Source organism: Thamnophis sirtalis, unplaced genomic scaffold, assembly GCF_051295495.1.
Source record: "Thamnophis sirtalis isolate CommonGarterSnake01/CBP01778 unplaced genomic scaffold, rThaSir2_p1.2 scaffold_8, whole genome shotgun sequence".
Classification (NCBI taxonomy): Eukaryota; Metazoa; Chordata; class Lepidosauria; order Squamata; family Natricidae; genus Thamnophis; species Thamnophis sirtalis.
Window position 1 is genome coordinate 40,771,438 of NW_028261388.1, and position 14,816 is coordinate 40,786,253.

At 32.1% G+C, this 14,816-nt stretch overlaps 1 protein-coding gene across 4 annotated transcripts in view; it reads right to left on the reverse strand.

The window, feature by feature from the left end:
* Nucleotides 1-4,282: 4,282 nt before the first annotated feature.
* The window catches only part of CADM2 (cell adhesion molecule 2), a 352,887-nt gene continuing 342,353 nt past the window's right edge, over nt 4,283-14,816 (reverse strand). For all 4 annotated transcript variants that reach the window (XM_087721509.1, XM_087721510.1, XM_087721507.1 and 1 more), the window contains one exon: nt 4,283-12,921. In XM_087721509.1, the coding sequence (XP_087577635.1) occupies nt 12,803-12,921 (119 nt within the window). In that variant the 3' untranslated portion in view covers nt 4,283-12,802. The remainder of the gene's footprint in view (nt 12,922-14,816) is intronic.

Here is a 14,816-nt window from a genome sequence, read left to right on the forward strand (position 1 = left end):
ACAGATTATTTCATTTTTTAATTAAATTGGGAAAAAATGAATTTTCAACAGCAAAAATCTACATAGGAAGGTGATTTCATACACCTTTGTTTGGATAGGTTTCTTAAGGATAGACTATATGTTCTATCCAAATGAATAATAGAAAGCCGTAGATTGGCTTTTACTGATTTACTAACTTTAAAATCTTCCTTCAATTCTCAGAGCAATTTAAGATCCCCTTAGCACTTGAAAAGAGATGATTTGCATAGTGGGCAAAGCAGGAGTCTGAGGGAAGATATGACTAAAAGTAGAGCAGACAAGGTTATATAGATTGAATTTTTTCAAACAAAAATTCAAACAAGTAGGAGAAATTCTTAACATTAATGGTTATCGAGGAATAAAACAATCTGCCAAGAACAGTGATGGGCTGTCTCTCTGGAAACTTTCTAGTAGGGGTTCGATTGGCACCTTTCAGAGAAAGTTTAGTGAATCTTTGCACTGAGCTGTCATCATTTCTTTCCATCTCATAGAATCTCTTATTCTGTGTACATCTGAGGACTGAAACTGTGCAAGCTACAGCTTGTATATAATAAATGAATATATAGACTCATGAGTACCTAGGGTTGTTGACAAGCTTAGTGTTCAAACCATATTTGCATATCATTGAAGAATCTATCAAACTGCTCCAGCATCACAATGTGACACAATGTATTGCAGGTCCTGTCTTGGCAGAAATGAGTAAATGTTCTGAAAATTTGGGTTCCGTTTAAATATCTAGGAATACCATTTCTAATCTTTGAGATTAATATTGACTTGTCCCTAACATGTTTAATGTGGAATAGTTAGGAAATCTGAATGTAAAATACCCACTTCTTCAAGAATAACACTTTTACTGATGTGTGGATGTATACTGTTTATCTCTCTGTTATTAGTTATTGGATGAATTGTAATATAAAAATTGTTTCAACAAAATGAAGAAGTAAAAAAAAAAGATAATTCACCACTATTTATTTCCCCAGTATTTCTTTTCTTTCTTCTTTTAAAATGTAATATGTGCTATTTAGAGGTAGGTCATTTCCACTAGCCCTTCCAAAATATATTATGTAGAATTGTCTGCTATTTATCAAATAAGTTACATTTCAGGAATTCAGCCCTACACAGTAAGGCATTCATTTTCCTAAAGCTGCAATCAAAACATGTTGATAGTATCTTAGGAATGAATATTGGAGTCACCAAGCAATGATCCTTGAGATTATGTTTTATAGACTTGAAAAAAATGAAACAATTGTATTGAGCACAATATGGATGGTTTGCATAAAGCAAAAATAAGATTTTATATCTCTTAAATTATTTATGCAGTGTTTTCCATTTCAAGAGAGTGTAATCTATGAAATTCACAAGTATTTTTCAAAATACAATTTATACGTAGATCATACAACATGGAATATAATGCATTGAAAGCAAACCAGAAAAGTTTATAAGATGTAGAAGCAAAAACTAATATATCACAGCTTGAATACATTTGCCACAATTTCTTGGCAAATGACTTACCTTGTACAACTAGTGATAACTTAGAGGTAACTAATCATATCTCTGCTCTTGTTTCAAGTCCTATGTCCTTCACCTTAGTGGAAGAGCAGAAAATAATAAAAAACACATAGAAAAACAAAATCCTATAGAGTACCTAGAACAGTCCTTTTTTTGGAGTGCTGTTCTAATTCTTCCTTCTGTATCCAGAGGTTAAAGACCAAATTGATTTCACTTTTGGTTTTTTACAACTTAGCTGAATCAGTTAAGGTAGGTAACTAAAAATTACATCAGGGACTCTTGGGGATCTAGATGTCAATCCTGGCCCAGAAATGACTTTATTTCAGAGTTCATAATATATAATGGACTTTTAAATGATCCAGTTCAATATGTTGAACAAGTGAGATTGTCAGACTAAACTGGATTGGTATCACTCCTTTTCTTAATCTTCATTTTCCTGTGATGTTTATTAAGGAATAGGGTATCATGTGGAAAAGCCAAACAGTTGCTTATGGTTTCAAGTACAGAAGGTTTTGTGTGAGATTCACTTTTGGTTATATTTATTTCTTAGGCAAATGAGGTAGCTATAATTCCTTAATCATGAGATTAAATTCAGGAGAAAACAGAAGCAGTTTTAAGTCCTCATTAAATTGAAGCTTAATAATAATAATCATAACCATTTCCAAAAAGTACAATAATTCCTAATATAGTTAGTAGCAAATTTTGATACTATAAATTAAGTAATTAGTTCTAAATTTTAAATACTAAGTTAATGCCATATCATTAAAAGAATATTGACCAGTTCTCTTCTAGCAGTACGATTCTGTGATCTTACCCACATTAGAACAAAACTGGAGAAGTGGACCTTTCTCTTTTGAGCCTTTTTTCCTCTTTGTAGTTCAAAATGAATTTCTGCTGGTTCTACAAGAACCATATGCAGAGATAACTAGGAGAGGCAACTTCAAGCTATTTCCCTGGAAGATGCCATTTTAACTCCTAATTAAGCTTCCCAAGAAAGTCCGCAAACCCTAGTGACTTCTGCCTGAGTTGTTATCTAAATATTGTTGTTGCTAGTCTAGTGTCTAAATGTCCAATGACATTTCTGTCCATGAAAATCAATCACCCAATCTAACTGGTACTTTAGTACATGACTGAAAACTTGTCCTTTTGTGAATTGTACTCCCAAGACATTTGTCCAACTATTAATGGAATCAGTGGTTACTCTAGAAATGTTTTTAAGAGTTTAAATTAGTCTAAATTAACATCAAACAGCAAACTGGCTAGATTGCAAAACCTTAGATCTCAAATATACATACATACATACATACATACATACATACATACACACACACACACACACACACACACACACACACACATGCTGCCATGATTACTGTTTGAAGTAATTATGGCAGTTATAGCATAATGTATTCTCAGAGACACCAAAAAATGCATACAACACATTCCTATTCCCCATTTTCACACTTTTTTTCTTTTTGAAGGAAGCAAAACATAGATTTAATAATACACATTCAATATAATAAATATTATTTAGAATATTATTTAAAATGGCAGTGGCCCCCAACCTTTTGTGCACCAGGAACCGGTTCAGTGGAGATTTTTCCGCAGACCGAAGGTACATGGTTTTGCATGCTGCCTGCATCTCGCAGATGAAACTTCACTTGTTTGTGTAACCCAATTGCTGGCATACGGTGGACCGCTGCCAGTCAGTCTATGGACTGGTGGTTGGGGACACCTGCTGTATGGGGCACATACTGTATATAAATCCCAATTGCCTTTTACACAGTTTTTGTATTTGTTGATATTGTTTTGATAAGCTGATTGGTATTCTAATTTAACATATTGTTGATGAAATACTATATCTTCCAGTTTCAGAGTTCTAGTGCTGGTTAAGTTTAGATCCAAAGCTGTAGAGGGAGCTTTTATTTGGTCCTTTCTCAATATATTGGAAGGGAATTAAAATTACCATAGTTTGCCTGTGTGCATGTATCCATCCATTTTCTCAACATCCCTCTTGTTTAGTGATCCCTTGATATATATATATGAAGCGGTATATAAGTCTAATTAACAATAGATAGATAGATAGATAGATAGATAGATAGATAGATAGATAGATAGATAGATAGATAGATAGATATAGATAGAGAGAGTATTCTATCAAATTTATCCAATGTCTATGGCAGAATTCTTGGGATATTCCACTTCTGAGGTTAAGCTATAATTATTGCATGCTTCATATTTATAATTTAAAGTATATACTAATATGAATGAGATATATTCATGGCCAGAACTGTGATATTTCACCTGCTCTTGGTTGAGCTGGCAGAGCTACAAAATCTTCTGTATTAAAACAGAAGTTGCTTACGTAAACCTGAAATAGGCAACTCTAGACGACATACTTTTTGTGGCCTGATCTGCTTCCTGATGGATGGATGAGGGGGTGGATGGATCATCTTTGTTTTTAGTCTCCATTTTGGCAGACCTGCACTTATTGCATTATTATCCAACTGATATTTCAATACATGCAAGAAGGCTCTTAGTTAAGTATATTGGACAAGCCATTTCATAGTACTTCTTCATTAGAGATGCCTGAAACATTTTTATTGGGAAAGGTTCAATCTTTCTAATATTTGCTAATATTTATTCAAGACATTTTGTGTTCCTCACATTTGCCAATATGCGTTCTGATAATATTCCATATTAAAGTCAAGAATTCCAAAATGTATTAAATGAATAGACACTTCAGTAATGTCCAACAGATAACTAAAATTGAAATTTTATTCATTTTAATAATATTCAGACAATTCTCTGACGACTTTACTGAAATATGAAGTGCAAATGGGAACCCTGTAGAATGTTGATAAAAATTGTACATGACATTTTAAGCGCCACAAAGTACACACTGAAAACTCTGAAAGTATATAGGCACAGCAACATGCAAGTGTCATGTACTTAACATTACAATATGCATTTTGTTCAGTAAAAATTATGAAATAATGAGAAACTGTGCTTCCATTGTCAGTGAATTCTTAATTCCTCTGTATGGAATTAAGTGATATAGTGTCCAAAACATAGCTGAAATTGCATGTCAGTTACACTGTAGTTCTTAGGCCACTGAAGTCACTTTTCGGTTAGCTACCAACCTGGGGAAAGAGTTGGTCTAGCAGTCCTGTACCAGATAGGACAGAAAATATTTTATGTGTTATAACAATGAAAACTTGTGGATCCCCCAAAGTTGAAAGCCTAAAAATAAAATGAATGGGGAATACTTTATAACTTGGCAATTGTGGACCTATTTCAGTGGGACAATTGGAATTCATGAGCACCACCCTATTTACTCATAAAACACTTTTTTCAGATTTGTTTTGGGTTTTTTTAAGAAGAAGAGATTGAAAGAAGTAGGAAAGAAAGAAGGAAGAGATAATTGCAAAAGACTTTGAACATCCCAACTTTTGGTGAAACTATAAAGTGCATTTTGAATTGAAAATGCTGGGAAACTATATAGTGCATAGAGTTGTTGTTTTAATAGTGCTGCTTTCTCACCTATAAAATTGTAAGGCTGGTTATAGAAAATGAGGATCTGCTGAATTTGTACAAATTGTCTCAAAAGAAAGCAGCCCTTTGGCCTGTCTGTATATATATGCATGCACTTTATAGTATGGAAATGCAGAAAATGTATAAAATATAATTAAAGTATATACATATTATTGCTAAATTAATCAGATGCTTACAGAAAGTGTATAATTTGATTATCTATGTTTCTAGAATAAAAAAATACTATATTTTACTTCTTGATGCATCATTCTTTTATAAATATTTTTTTCTAATTAAGACACCCTTTCAGGTTAAAAACTATAAAGAAATATTAATGTATAGTGCATTTGTGATTAGTAAATGATTGTAAAATAAAATATTTTTGGAAAAAGTTGATTTTTGGATCCTCATGAAAATGCCTATTAATTGGACAGTTTGTCTACATTCTAAAAAAAGAAAGGTAAAAATTATTTATCTGAAAAGTTTCTATAGCTGTGTTATAATAAATTCAACCGGAATTTGCCAGGTTGGCTTCAGCTAACTTAAAGGATTGAGGCCAGAACTACCAGTGGTATCAATAAGGAATTCTCTTCTTTCATGCAGGTTCTTGAGCATACTTTGCAAGCAAATTATATGGAGATATGTTTATTGCACGAATCTCTGCACATTGGATTAGAAAATTTGTCTTTCTTGCTGTCTTCTGTGTATTTTCACATATAATTTTTGAAAACTAAATAATGCTCAAAATGCATATGTAACAATTGTTACCTATCACAGCCTTGAGATAGAAATAGTTTTGACAAGTGACTTTTGTAGCATCAGTACCAATAATTATGGGATATTTTTAAAGTAAACAATTGAATAATTATGACTACATATTTTATCTATTCTAAAATACGGAAAACTACTTTATCTCTCTGGAGTTTCTTTGCTACCCTGTTTTTGTTCCAGATGCCTATGAATTATAATTCCTACCTTTCCCAAAACATTTATACGCATTTTGGGGTCCTGAAAATGCTGTACAAAATGAAGCACACTATAGTAATGAATTGGTGCACAAAAACTGATTACTTGGGGATGGGTTTGCATGTTCAAATGCAGATTGGACTGCAAATCTCTTGAGAATAATTGATATGTACTTCATACTGAGCATACTTAACATTTTGATGTCCTTTCAGCTTTCTTTTTTCCACTTAGCTTGCCCAAGCATTTGTGCATCCAGCTGCTAATTACCTCTTTCCTATAGGATAATAAATAAGATAAAATTGGCCATTAGGAAGATTTACATTATATCTGCAGCAAAAACTGAACCTGTGGCTCTAATAATGTATTCTTAGTCTGAGGAATATATCTATACTATCTACTTTCATGCAGGACTTGGTATATGTATAATGAAGAGAGTCAAACAAGGTTTAGTCTGACTTAGCAATGAATTGAGTGCATGTAACTATAGAAGACTTGTCGTTTGCATACATGGAGATGGGTTATAAATGTTGTAAGAGACAGAAAAGCTACACATTTTGCTAAACTGGCTCCTTAAGTGAAACATTGTAAAGGGAATTGACAAAGGAAACTTAATGATATTTGAAATATTTGAAACCATCCAGTTATAGCATTTTTTTTTAGTGTAGTCATATTTAGGGTAACACAGCTTGTGGTTGGTACCTGGTTTAGAATTAACCAAAAGCAGGTGATTTGCTAGACAAGATTATTTTTTTTTACTTTTTCCTAATTTTTCAGAGCTCCACAAGGCAGTGGGGCAATTGCTTGCCTGTCTAGAATTCCTTACAGCAGAAAATATTCCATTAACCTTAAAAATAAAAAGCTATTTATTTAGAATAATCTTTGTTGGAAGTAGCTTCCATTACCATTATTAGGTAATTATCAGAATGAGGAAACTAGCAGATAGCAGCCTAAGCTTTGAGTGTTGACCCTTAAAGCAGCTTATTCATAATTTGCAATGCTTCATAATGCTGTTAGCTGAGTAGCTCTTATCTGAAAATAAAATAATTTTAATCAAATAAATTATATGTTGAACTATGTATACAAGATATTGTTTTAACAAATATAACATTAATATTTTTTAAGACAATGGCACAATGCATTACCTCAGTTGGCTTAACTGTGAAAAGTGAGGAGATTCAATGCAATCCTCTTGAGCAATCTGGAGACGCAAAGTGCATCAGTGCCATCAAATGATTCATGCCAAGATTACGATACCTGGATAACCCAATATGGGATCCTCAGCATGTAAGTCAGTAAGAAATCTCCATTATACAAACTATAGCCTAGTCATTATGTCATACAAGCATAGAAGATACATATACACTTACTGCAGCCTGATGTCTACAAAGTCAACATCTTCAAATGATTAAAGAATCTCAAGATGCCAAAAGTACAGTTTAAAACAAATTAAAAAACTACTATCATTATTAATAGTAATAATAATAAATTTAAACCTCAGATTTATTTTAGGAATGTATTACAAATGACCAACAGAAAATAGATTCAGTGATTCAGTGCTTTGGGCAGTGATGATAGTGCTTCAGAGAAGGACAACTATGGCTGAAGTTTGGAAGCTTTGTGAGGTTCATTTTCACAATATTTATCTCTGTGATTTTTTTTGTTATCTCACTACTTTAAATGCTTTTGGAAGCTCATGTTAGAAAAAATGATGAAATTAAAAGGATCAATATTATATAAATTTACATCTGTGGGGAAAAATAACAATGAGAAAAGGCATTCTCTGCTGTTTGATGGAAGCATTTTGTACTCACTATGTAAGATTATCTGGGGTTATTGGGAAAAACAGCAGAAATTCCAGGTGAGATATTCGGTGAAATAGGGTTCAGGATATTTCTTTGGCTGTCTTTCCACTGCTCACAGTAAAAATACTAGAGCAAATGGCAACATTTCAGCATCTAGGAATGCAAGGTTCCCTCAAGGAAGACAAAAAGAACAAACTGCCAGGTTTGGGTTAGATATAGATTTCTAAGCAGTTCTGAGACCTTTCTGGCAGAAAATGTATTAGCAGGTAGAGGTATTTGCTCAAAAGGTATTTGAAAGGAACCCAATGATACCCAAATTAGAAAATAGACCAAATGGATTGATGCTTAGGTTTTAAAAATAACTCATAGTAAATTAAAGAATTGGGGAATATACATAAAGATGACAGTTTTTCATGTATTGTAATAATTAATGATTGTAACTGCAAGATTTCATCTTCCACCTTATAAAATAATCAAAATTCATATTATAAATACATGGGTTTCCAATATCCATACAGAGAAAGCATAAGATACTTACATGTAAGTACACTGTAGTCACCTATATTTTTGCATAGTTTTTAGCATGTACTTTGTGCCACTTAATTCAAAGCATTACTTGGATAATGTCTATTTCAAGCTTAGTCACATAATTTTCTTAGTAGCTAATTTATTATTATATGTGTTCACATTTATTATAAATCATTATAATGATTAAGAAGATAAGATTTAAGAACATTTTGGAGAAAATATGTGTGACCATGATAATTCTTTGTAATTGCATGTTTTGTTTTCAGTTGATTAGAATTGCCATTATTCAATGAAATAATACATGTAAGAGTTTTATATTCCTCTTGGTAACACTTTATAATAAGTGGCACTAAATTACATAGTAACTGCAATGTTACATGGAAGCACATGTAACGTATGTGATGATCAAAATGCCTAATGTATGTATGAATACATAGTAAGCAATGCTTTTACAATAAAACATTATATAAGCTCCCATTATTTCTTTGCACTGAGAGATTCATCACAAATAGGTTGCCTACATTGGGAATAATTAACTCAAGATGTCCAATTCACTGGAATAATTGGTAATATAATTTTTCCACATTTGGTTTTAATAACAGGAAATTTCAGTGTAAGATGATTTCCCTCTGAAAAACAGGTAAATGGTTAGGGTTCAGGTTAGATACTATTAAATTTGCAAATGGCATTCCAGAATGAAAGATAACGGACCCATATATTCTGAGATGCCATCTTCTACTTTTATTTTTTTTAAAGAATTATGATTGCAAAAGAGAACAATAGTAATCAGTAACAACTTGATGTTCTGGATTGATGACAAAAATACATTCTCAGTGACAACTATCTTGGTTCAAATTTCATTAGTTGCTGTCTTCAGATCATGATTATTTATACCTGTCTTCTATGATAAAGCAGGCAATTAGATTATCATAAAATTTTAGCATCTTATTCTAATATAGTAATCTAAACTTGGAGTTCCCAAAGTGTATTTAGAATGATATAATCACCTTCCATTACTATTCCTATAAATAGTAGCATTTCTCCCTGGATGGGTAAAGCTTGTAAATGTATATGTCCCTCTTATTCATCCTATTACACTGAACATTCAGTTTGGAAAAGGCCATCTTCTAACTGGTAGAGTGTTCCAGATAGATTGGTCTACAGCTTCCATCACCCTGACATGACTCTGCTATGCAGCAACCAGGGAATTGGTTAAGAAAACAAAGGTTTATATTGAAGCTTTAGTACCTCAAGTACCTAAGAGAAAACCTAAGAGCAAATACCGTGGCCAACATGGAATCTACATGTCCTTTTACTACCTGGCTTTTCCCATGTTTTTCTGAACTGTACTGGTAGAAAAGGCACTGAAATAGGAAGCAGAATTATTTGGGATCTGCTCAAGTGCTAGTGCAAAATCAACACAATTGAAGGACACTGATTAAAATGAGGCAGCATTACTATAATTATAGCTCCAAATATAAGAGTTTTTACATGGGATAAGTAAACTCAGTTGGGTTTCATGCTGTAAAATAAAACAATGGTAAGAAAAAGTGTCAACTTTATTTTTGAAAATAATCTGATATAATATTGCTATTTTAGCTAAATGGGACTGAATACATTAAAACAGAGAAAAGTGGAGAAATATTAAGGGCCAAAATCATTTAATTAAAGTTTGCTCATTTATGGAATGTATCATTTTAAATAAAGTATATTTTTGTATTCTGTTCCAAAAGTTTCCTTTGCTCTCAAATAGAAGACTGAGAGCATCTGGTTTAACTGGGTGCTAGAAAGTGAGGATAGACAGTGATTTTTCATTCTGGTGGACTTTCTCATTGCCTTTCAGCCTGCTGTACATCTCAATGTGCAAGGAAAGATTTTTTTTAATCTACTACAAGCAAAACTTAACAGTCTAATTCCTATCTCTGTTGCAGAATTCCAGTGTTTTCTGTATCCTATAGTGACTAAACATTTTGAAATGCTTACATTGAAAGATGTCTAAAGAAATCTTACTTCATAGGGATGAATAAGAAGGTAAAGTATTTCTATATAATTTAAACATAATAGAATTGAGAAAACATATGAATGTGTAAATATAACACCAGTAGGAATATAATTTTACTAAACATAATCCTAATGCAGCAAGGCACCTCAACACATGTTTAAGTGCATTGCTGGCCTTTACCTTAGTTCTATAAATCAGTTTTTGAAAACATGACTATGTTATAAACCTATACTAGCTTCAATGTGTCTAGTACTTCTACCTGATTCTCTCAAATTACCATACTAGATTATCATATTATTGCATTTTTTCCACAGATTTTGAATGAACTGTAAAAAACAAGCATGCAATCACATCAATGCAGACGTATTTCTTTAAAATATCATACTGTATATGATTTATTATGTTAACACTCAACCACATCATATTATTTATGTTCTGTATACTTTGAAAAAGTGCTGCTTGATTGATGGTCTCTCTCTCGCTCGCTCACTCTTTTTTCCCCCATTGAAATTAACAAAGTAATTTTCCCCTTCTAACAAAAACAATTTAAAAACTACTATTGTCCTTAAAAGGTGTATAGCCTTCGGATAAATAATCTGACACAATACCTTTGATTTCCATTGACTGTGACACATGATGCCATATTCAAATGTTACCCACCCTCCTTCCATTCCCCACACAAAAAATAAACCCCAGGACTTAATTCTTTACAATAGGCCATTATGCTTTTAGACTTCACCAGTAATAGTTTCTATATAGAAATGTATTCCTCTTTTTTATCTTATTTTTTAAAAAAAGTTTACAGTGCTTAGGAGATAAATAAGAATTTCTACAATTTTAGTCAATTATGTTTACATGGAACCAGGAAATAAGAGCTTATCTGGTTATTTTCATTGATTTTTATTTATTTGTTGTTGCCTTTTTTGGTCTGGAAGAGGAATATCTTATTTGGATTAGCCTTTTTTAAAAAAATGTTATTATTCTAATCTGTCCTTTTGCCCCACATTCAACATAATATCAAAGAGAGATCTTTACCGTGGAGCTAAAAGCATGGCATATATTCTTGATCATTCACCGTGACATAGGTTTGTACCTCACAAAATGCATAGACAGAAATTTAATATAAAGGATTAGTCATTTACCATATACACAAAACATAGAGAGCTGTTGTAACATTTTCTGTTTGGGGTTTGGCAAATCCAACATTGATAAGCAGCTCTGGAACTGCCAAATTATATATTGAATTTTTTAGTAACTTAATATTTAATCATTAATGTGGTTGTAAGACAAAACCTGAGGCTGTGCACTGGTTGTTAGCTTAAAACTACCTTTCCATATAACATTGTGCTTCCATTGTATAACAAAGAGAAATTAACTGGAACTAGAAAAATTTGTTGCTGAACAGTGCTAGGACATACAGACAAAAATACTAATACATGTTATCTACTCAGAATATTAATTTAAGTTATATCTAAAGGGATATAATGGACATTAGAAAATGCTTACTTGTGACTGACTTACCTACAGCCCCAAAAGTTAAATATGTATCAAATAATGTTTAATTGGATTTATTATATGCACTATATACAGATATTAAAATGCCTTGCAGTTTTGCCCCATGAACATGTTCAATTTGAGTAGGCAGATAGACCCACATGAAGCAAATAAATTAAAAGGAATACAAATTATAGAAATATATATGGAAGTCTTTACGATTCTAGGAGCAGTAAAAGAGCTGGACAACCATTTTCAAAATGGAGCTACATAATCCACCACCTTGGATTCTGTGTAGACAGGAGTGTATGGTGTTGATTACCACCCAGAAGTTGCTTTTAATACCAGTATTTCATTAAATAAAAGTTCTGAACATACTCCTTTGCTGTCATTTGCAAACACACAAGAAATTATAGTGGAATGATTTCATTAGTGTTTCTTAGGGCATAATGTTTCAATGCTCGGCTGATTTTGAATTACAGACGATATATAAAACATTCTTTGTAAACCTCTAATCTTACTTGTAATGGTTTATGTAAGTACATTTAGGTCCTCACCTAAGAACATTTGCTATGAAAATGGTCTGATGCAATATAGGTAAGGACCATATTAAAAGAAAAGGAACACTTTCTTTAAAATGTAGAAGAACCAAATGTGAACAGATGATGATTAAATTTGTTAAGGCTGTATATTCAAGCACTGTATGTTAAAAGAGCAATGTATATGATGATTAGGCAATAAGAAATGTCCTGCATTATGAATGGTATCATAATTAAAGAAAAAAATATGTTCATGGCTGATTGTTGGTACAAACTGGCAACTGAGAGCAATTATGCACTTTAACAAGGGTAGAAACGAGACATGATAAATTAATTCAGAAAGATGAGAGCCAGTTTTCTCCAAGAGTCAGCCTTGTGAGTAGTGGTGTTCAAAGAATCTAAGTCTGCATCTATATGAAATATTCTTTCTTCTCTTCTGCATTAACTTGGCTGCCTTCTGCATTGATAATGGCTGTATCCGCATCAGGTGCATCTTCAGCTCCCTTAGCTTCATTTGTTAAATATGTTCCTGTAGGAAACAGTGTGATTAAAAGACAATTGTTAGAGATACAGGAAATTTTGATATTGCTTTAGAGATGGGGATTTTCTAACAGAAAATTAATTGGTCTGGATGTGAACCAGGTTTAAGTCTATATAGCATTCCACCATGAATTTTTCTAATATTCAGTAATGACCCTTTCTATCATGAATCTGAATAGTATGCATGGCTTTTGTATTTGTTAAAGTAGTAGTAATTTTACAGTCCTGCTATCTTGATAAGTACCTATCAATTGCACAGAAAAGGTCTGTTGTACTATAAGCTGACAAAAACTCATTAACAAGAAGCTTTGGGAGAAAGGCCTTAATTAGTCTTGGATGCATTGTGATACAAAACATGAAACATTTCTTCATCTCCTTAAATCAATCAATCAGCTTGTCCTGCAATTTCAAAATTAGAACTTTTGCCTTTTTATTCCTTCAACTAAAAATGTTAATTGCACATAATGATTAATGCATTTTAAAAACAGCTATACTTTAGCCCTATTCTTAGTGCCAATTTCATTGGAAATGTTTTAGATAAATATGTATATTGATAAATTTGCCTGCACTCTTGCTGTAACCTCTCTTGTTCTGTTGTGCAGAACTATCTCTATTATGTGGATTTATTGGCAGTTTATCATATACATGCACAATAGTTACATATTTATTTTTATTGATGTTTGAAACAAGTCAGCTTCAATTTATGGGAAAGGCCAAAAGCTTCAGTAATATTCTAAACTTCAAAAAAAATCAGGAATATTTTAATAGATATTTATTCTAAAGACATGAATATTTCTACCTACAATGCAGATAGAAAGAAATATCTATCTGATAACATATTTAATAGGCATTGGAAGTTTCTTGAAAAAAGACTTGAAATTAAGTTAAATATATTTCAGTTTTGCAAGCTGATATTTAATGCATACTGTACATGCCAATACAGTCTTAATATCTGATGAAATTAGACATGGAGAAATACATAGCAAATATATTCACCTATAAAGTAAAAATCATATATCATTATTTAAATAATGAAGAAAAAAGACATTGTAATCACAATTGCTTTCTCCCTATATATCTTATTGTAATTAGAGTCTTTGAGAACACATATCACAGCTTTTGGATGAGGCTGACTGACTACACCTAGACACACTGTGGTAAAAACAAAAGAATCACACTATGATTTAGCGAAATCCATGAAGCCGAATGTGGAGTAGACATTTTCTATCATGTTTGATCTCTTTAAACTATACTCACAAATCTATATGCCTGTTTACCAGCCTTTGCCATGGCTACTTTTATATTATAGCAGTGAACCACCTTTGAGAAGTGAATAAAGTGCTAATAATGCTTTAGTATTTATGACAGACATAGTATAATTTGGGAAGGTTAAAAATAAATAATAGTAACCTTGAAAAAAAGATGAATTATATTTTCTGAAAAAGCTTTCTCTAATCTGCTGCGTACAGCAGATGAGATATTAATGTATACATTAATTTTCATCATTCTGCAGCTAATATTCCCATTTAGTTGTGGATAATAGAAATTGTAGTGAAAAAACTTCTACTTGGCATCATCTTGAAGAAAGCTGGTATAACTATATTAAGCTAAATTAGTTTTTCCAAGACAAAGATATTCCTTATGATGATCTCACAAGCAGAGAATCAAACTAAAAATAATAATAATAACATTTTGTTCTTGAACCATTGCAGCAATTAAGGGAATTGTCATCTTCCCACCCATTAAAAGGAAGAGATTCTTATTTCAGGCTAGCTGTTTAAAAGTGAAAAGTTATTTATAAACTTGTCTGACTTGCTTATTAAGAATTAAAAGCTGCATTCAAGTTTTCCAATTGAATTTATGCCCTTGTAAAGAAGTCTCACT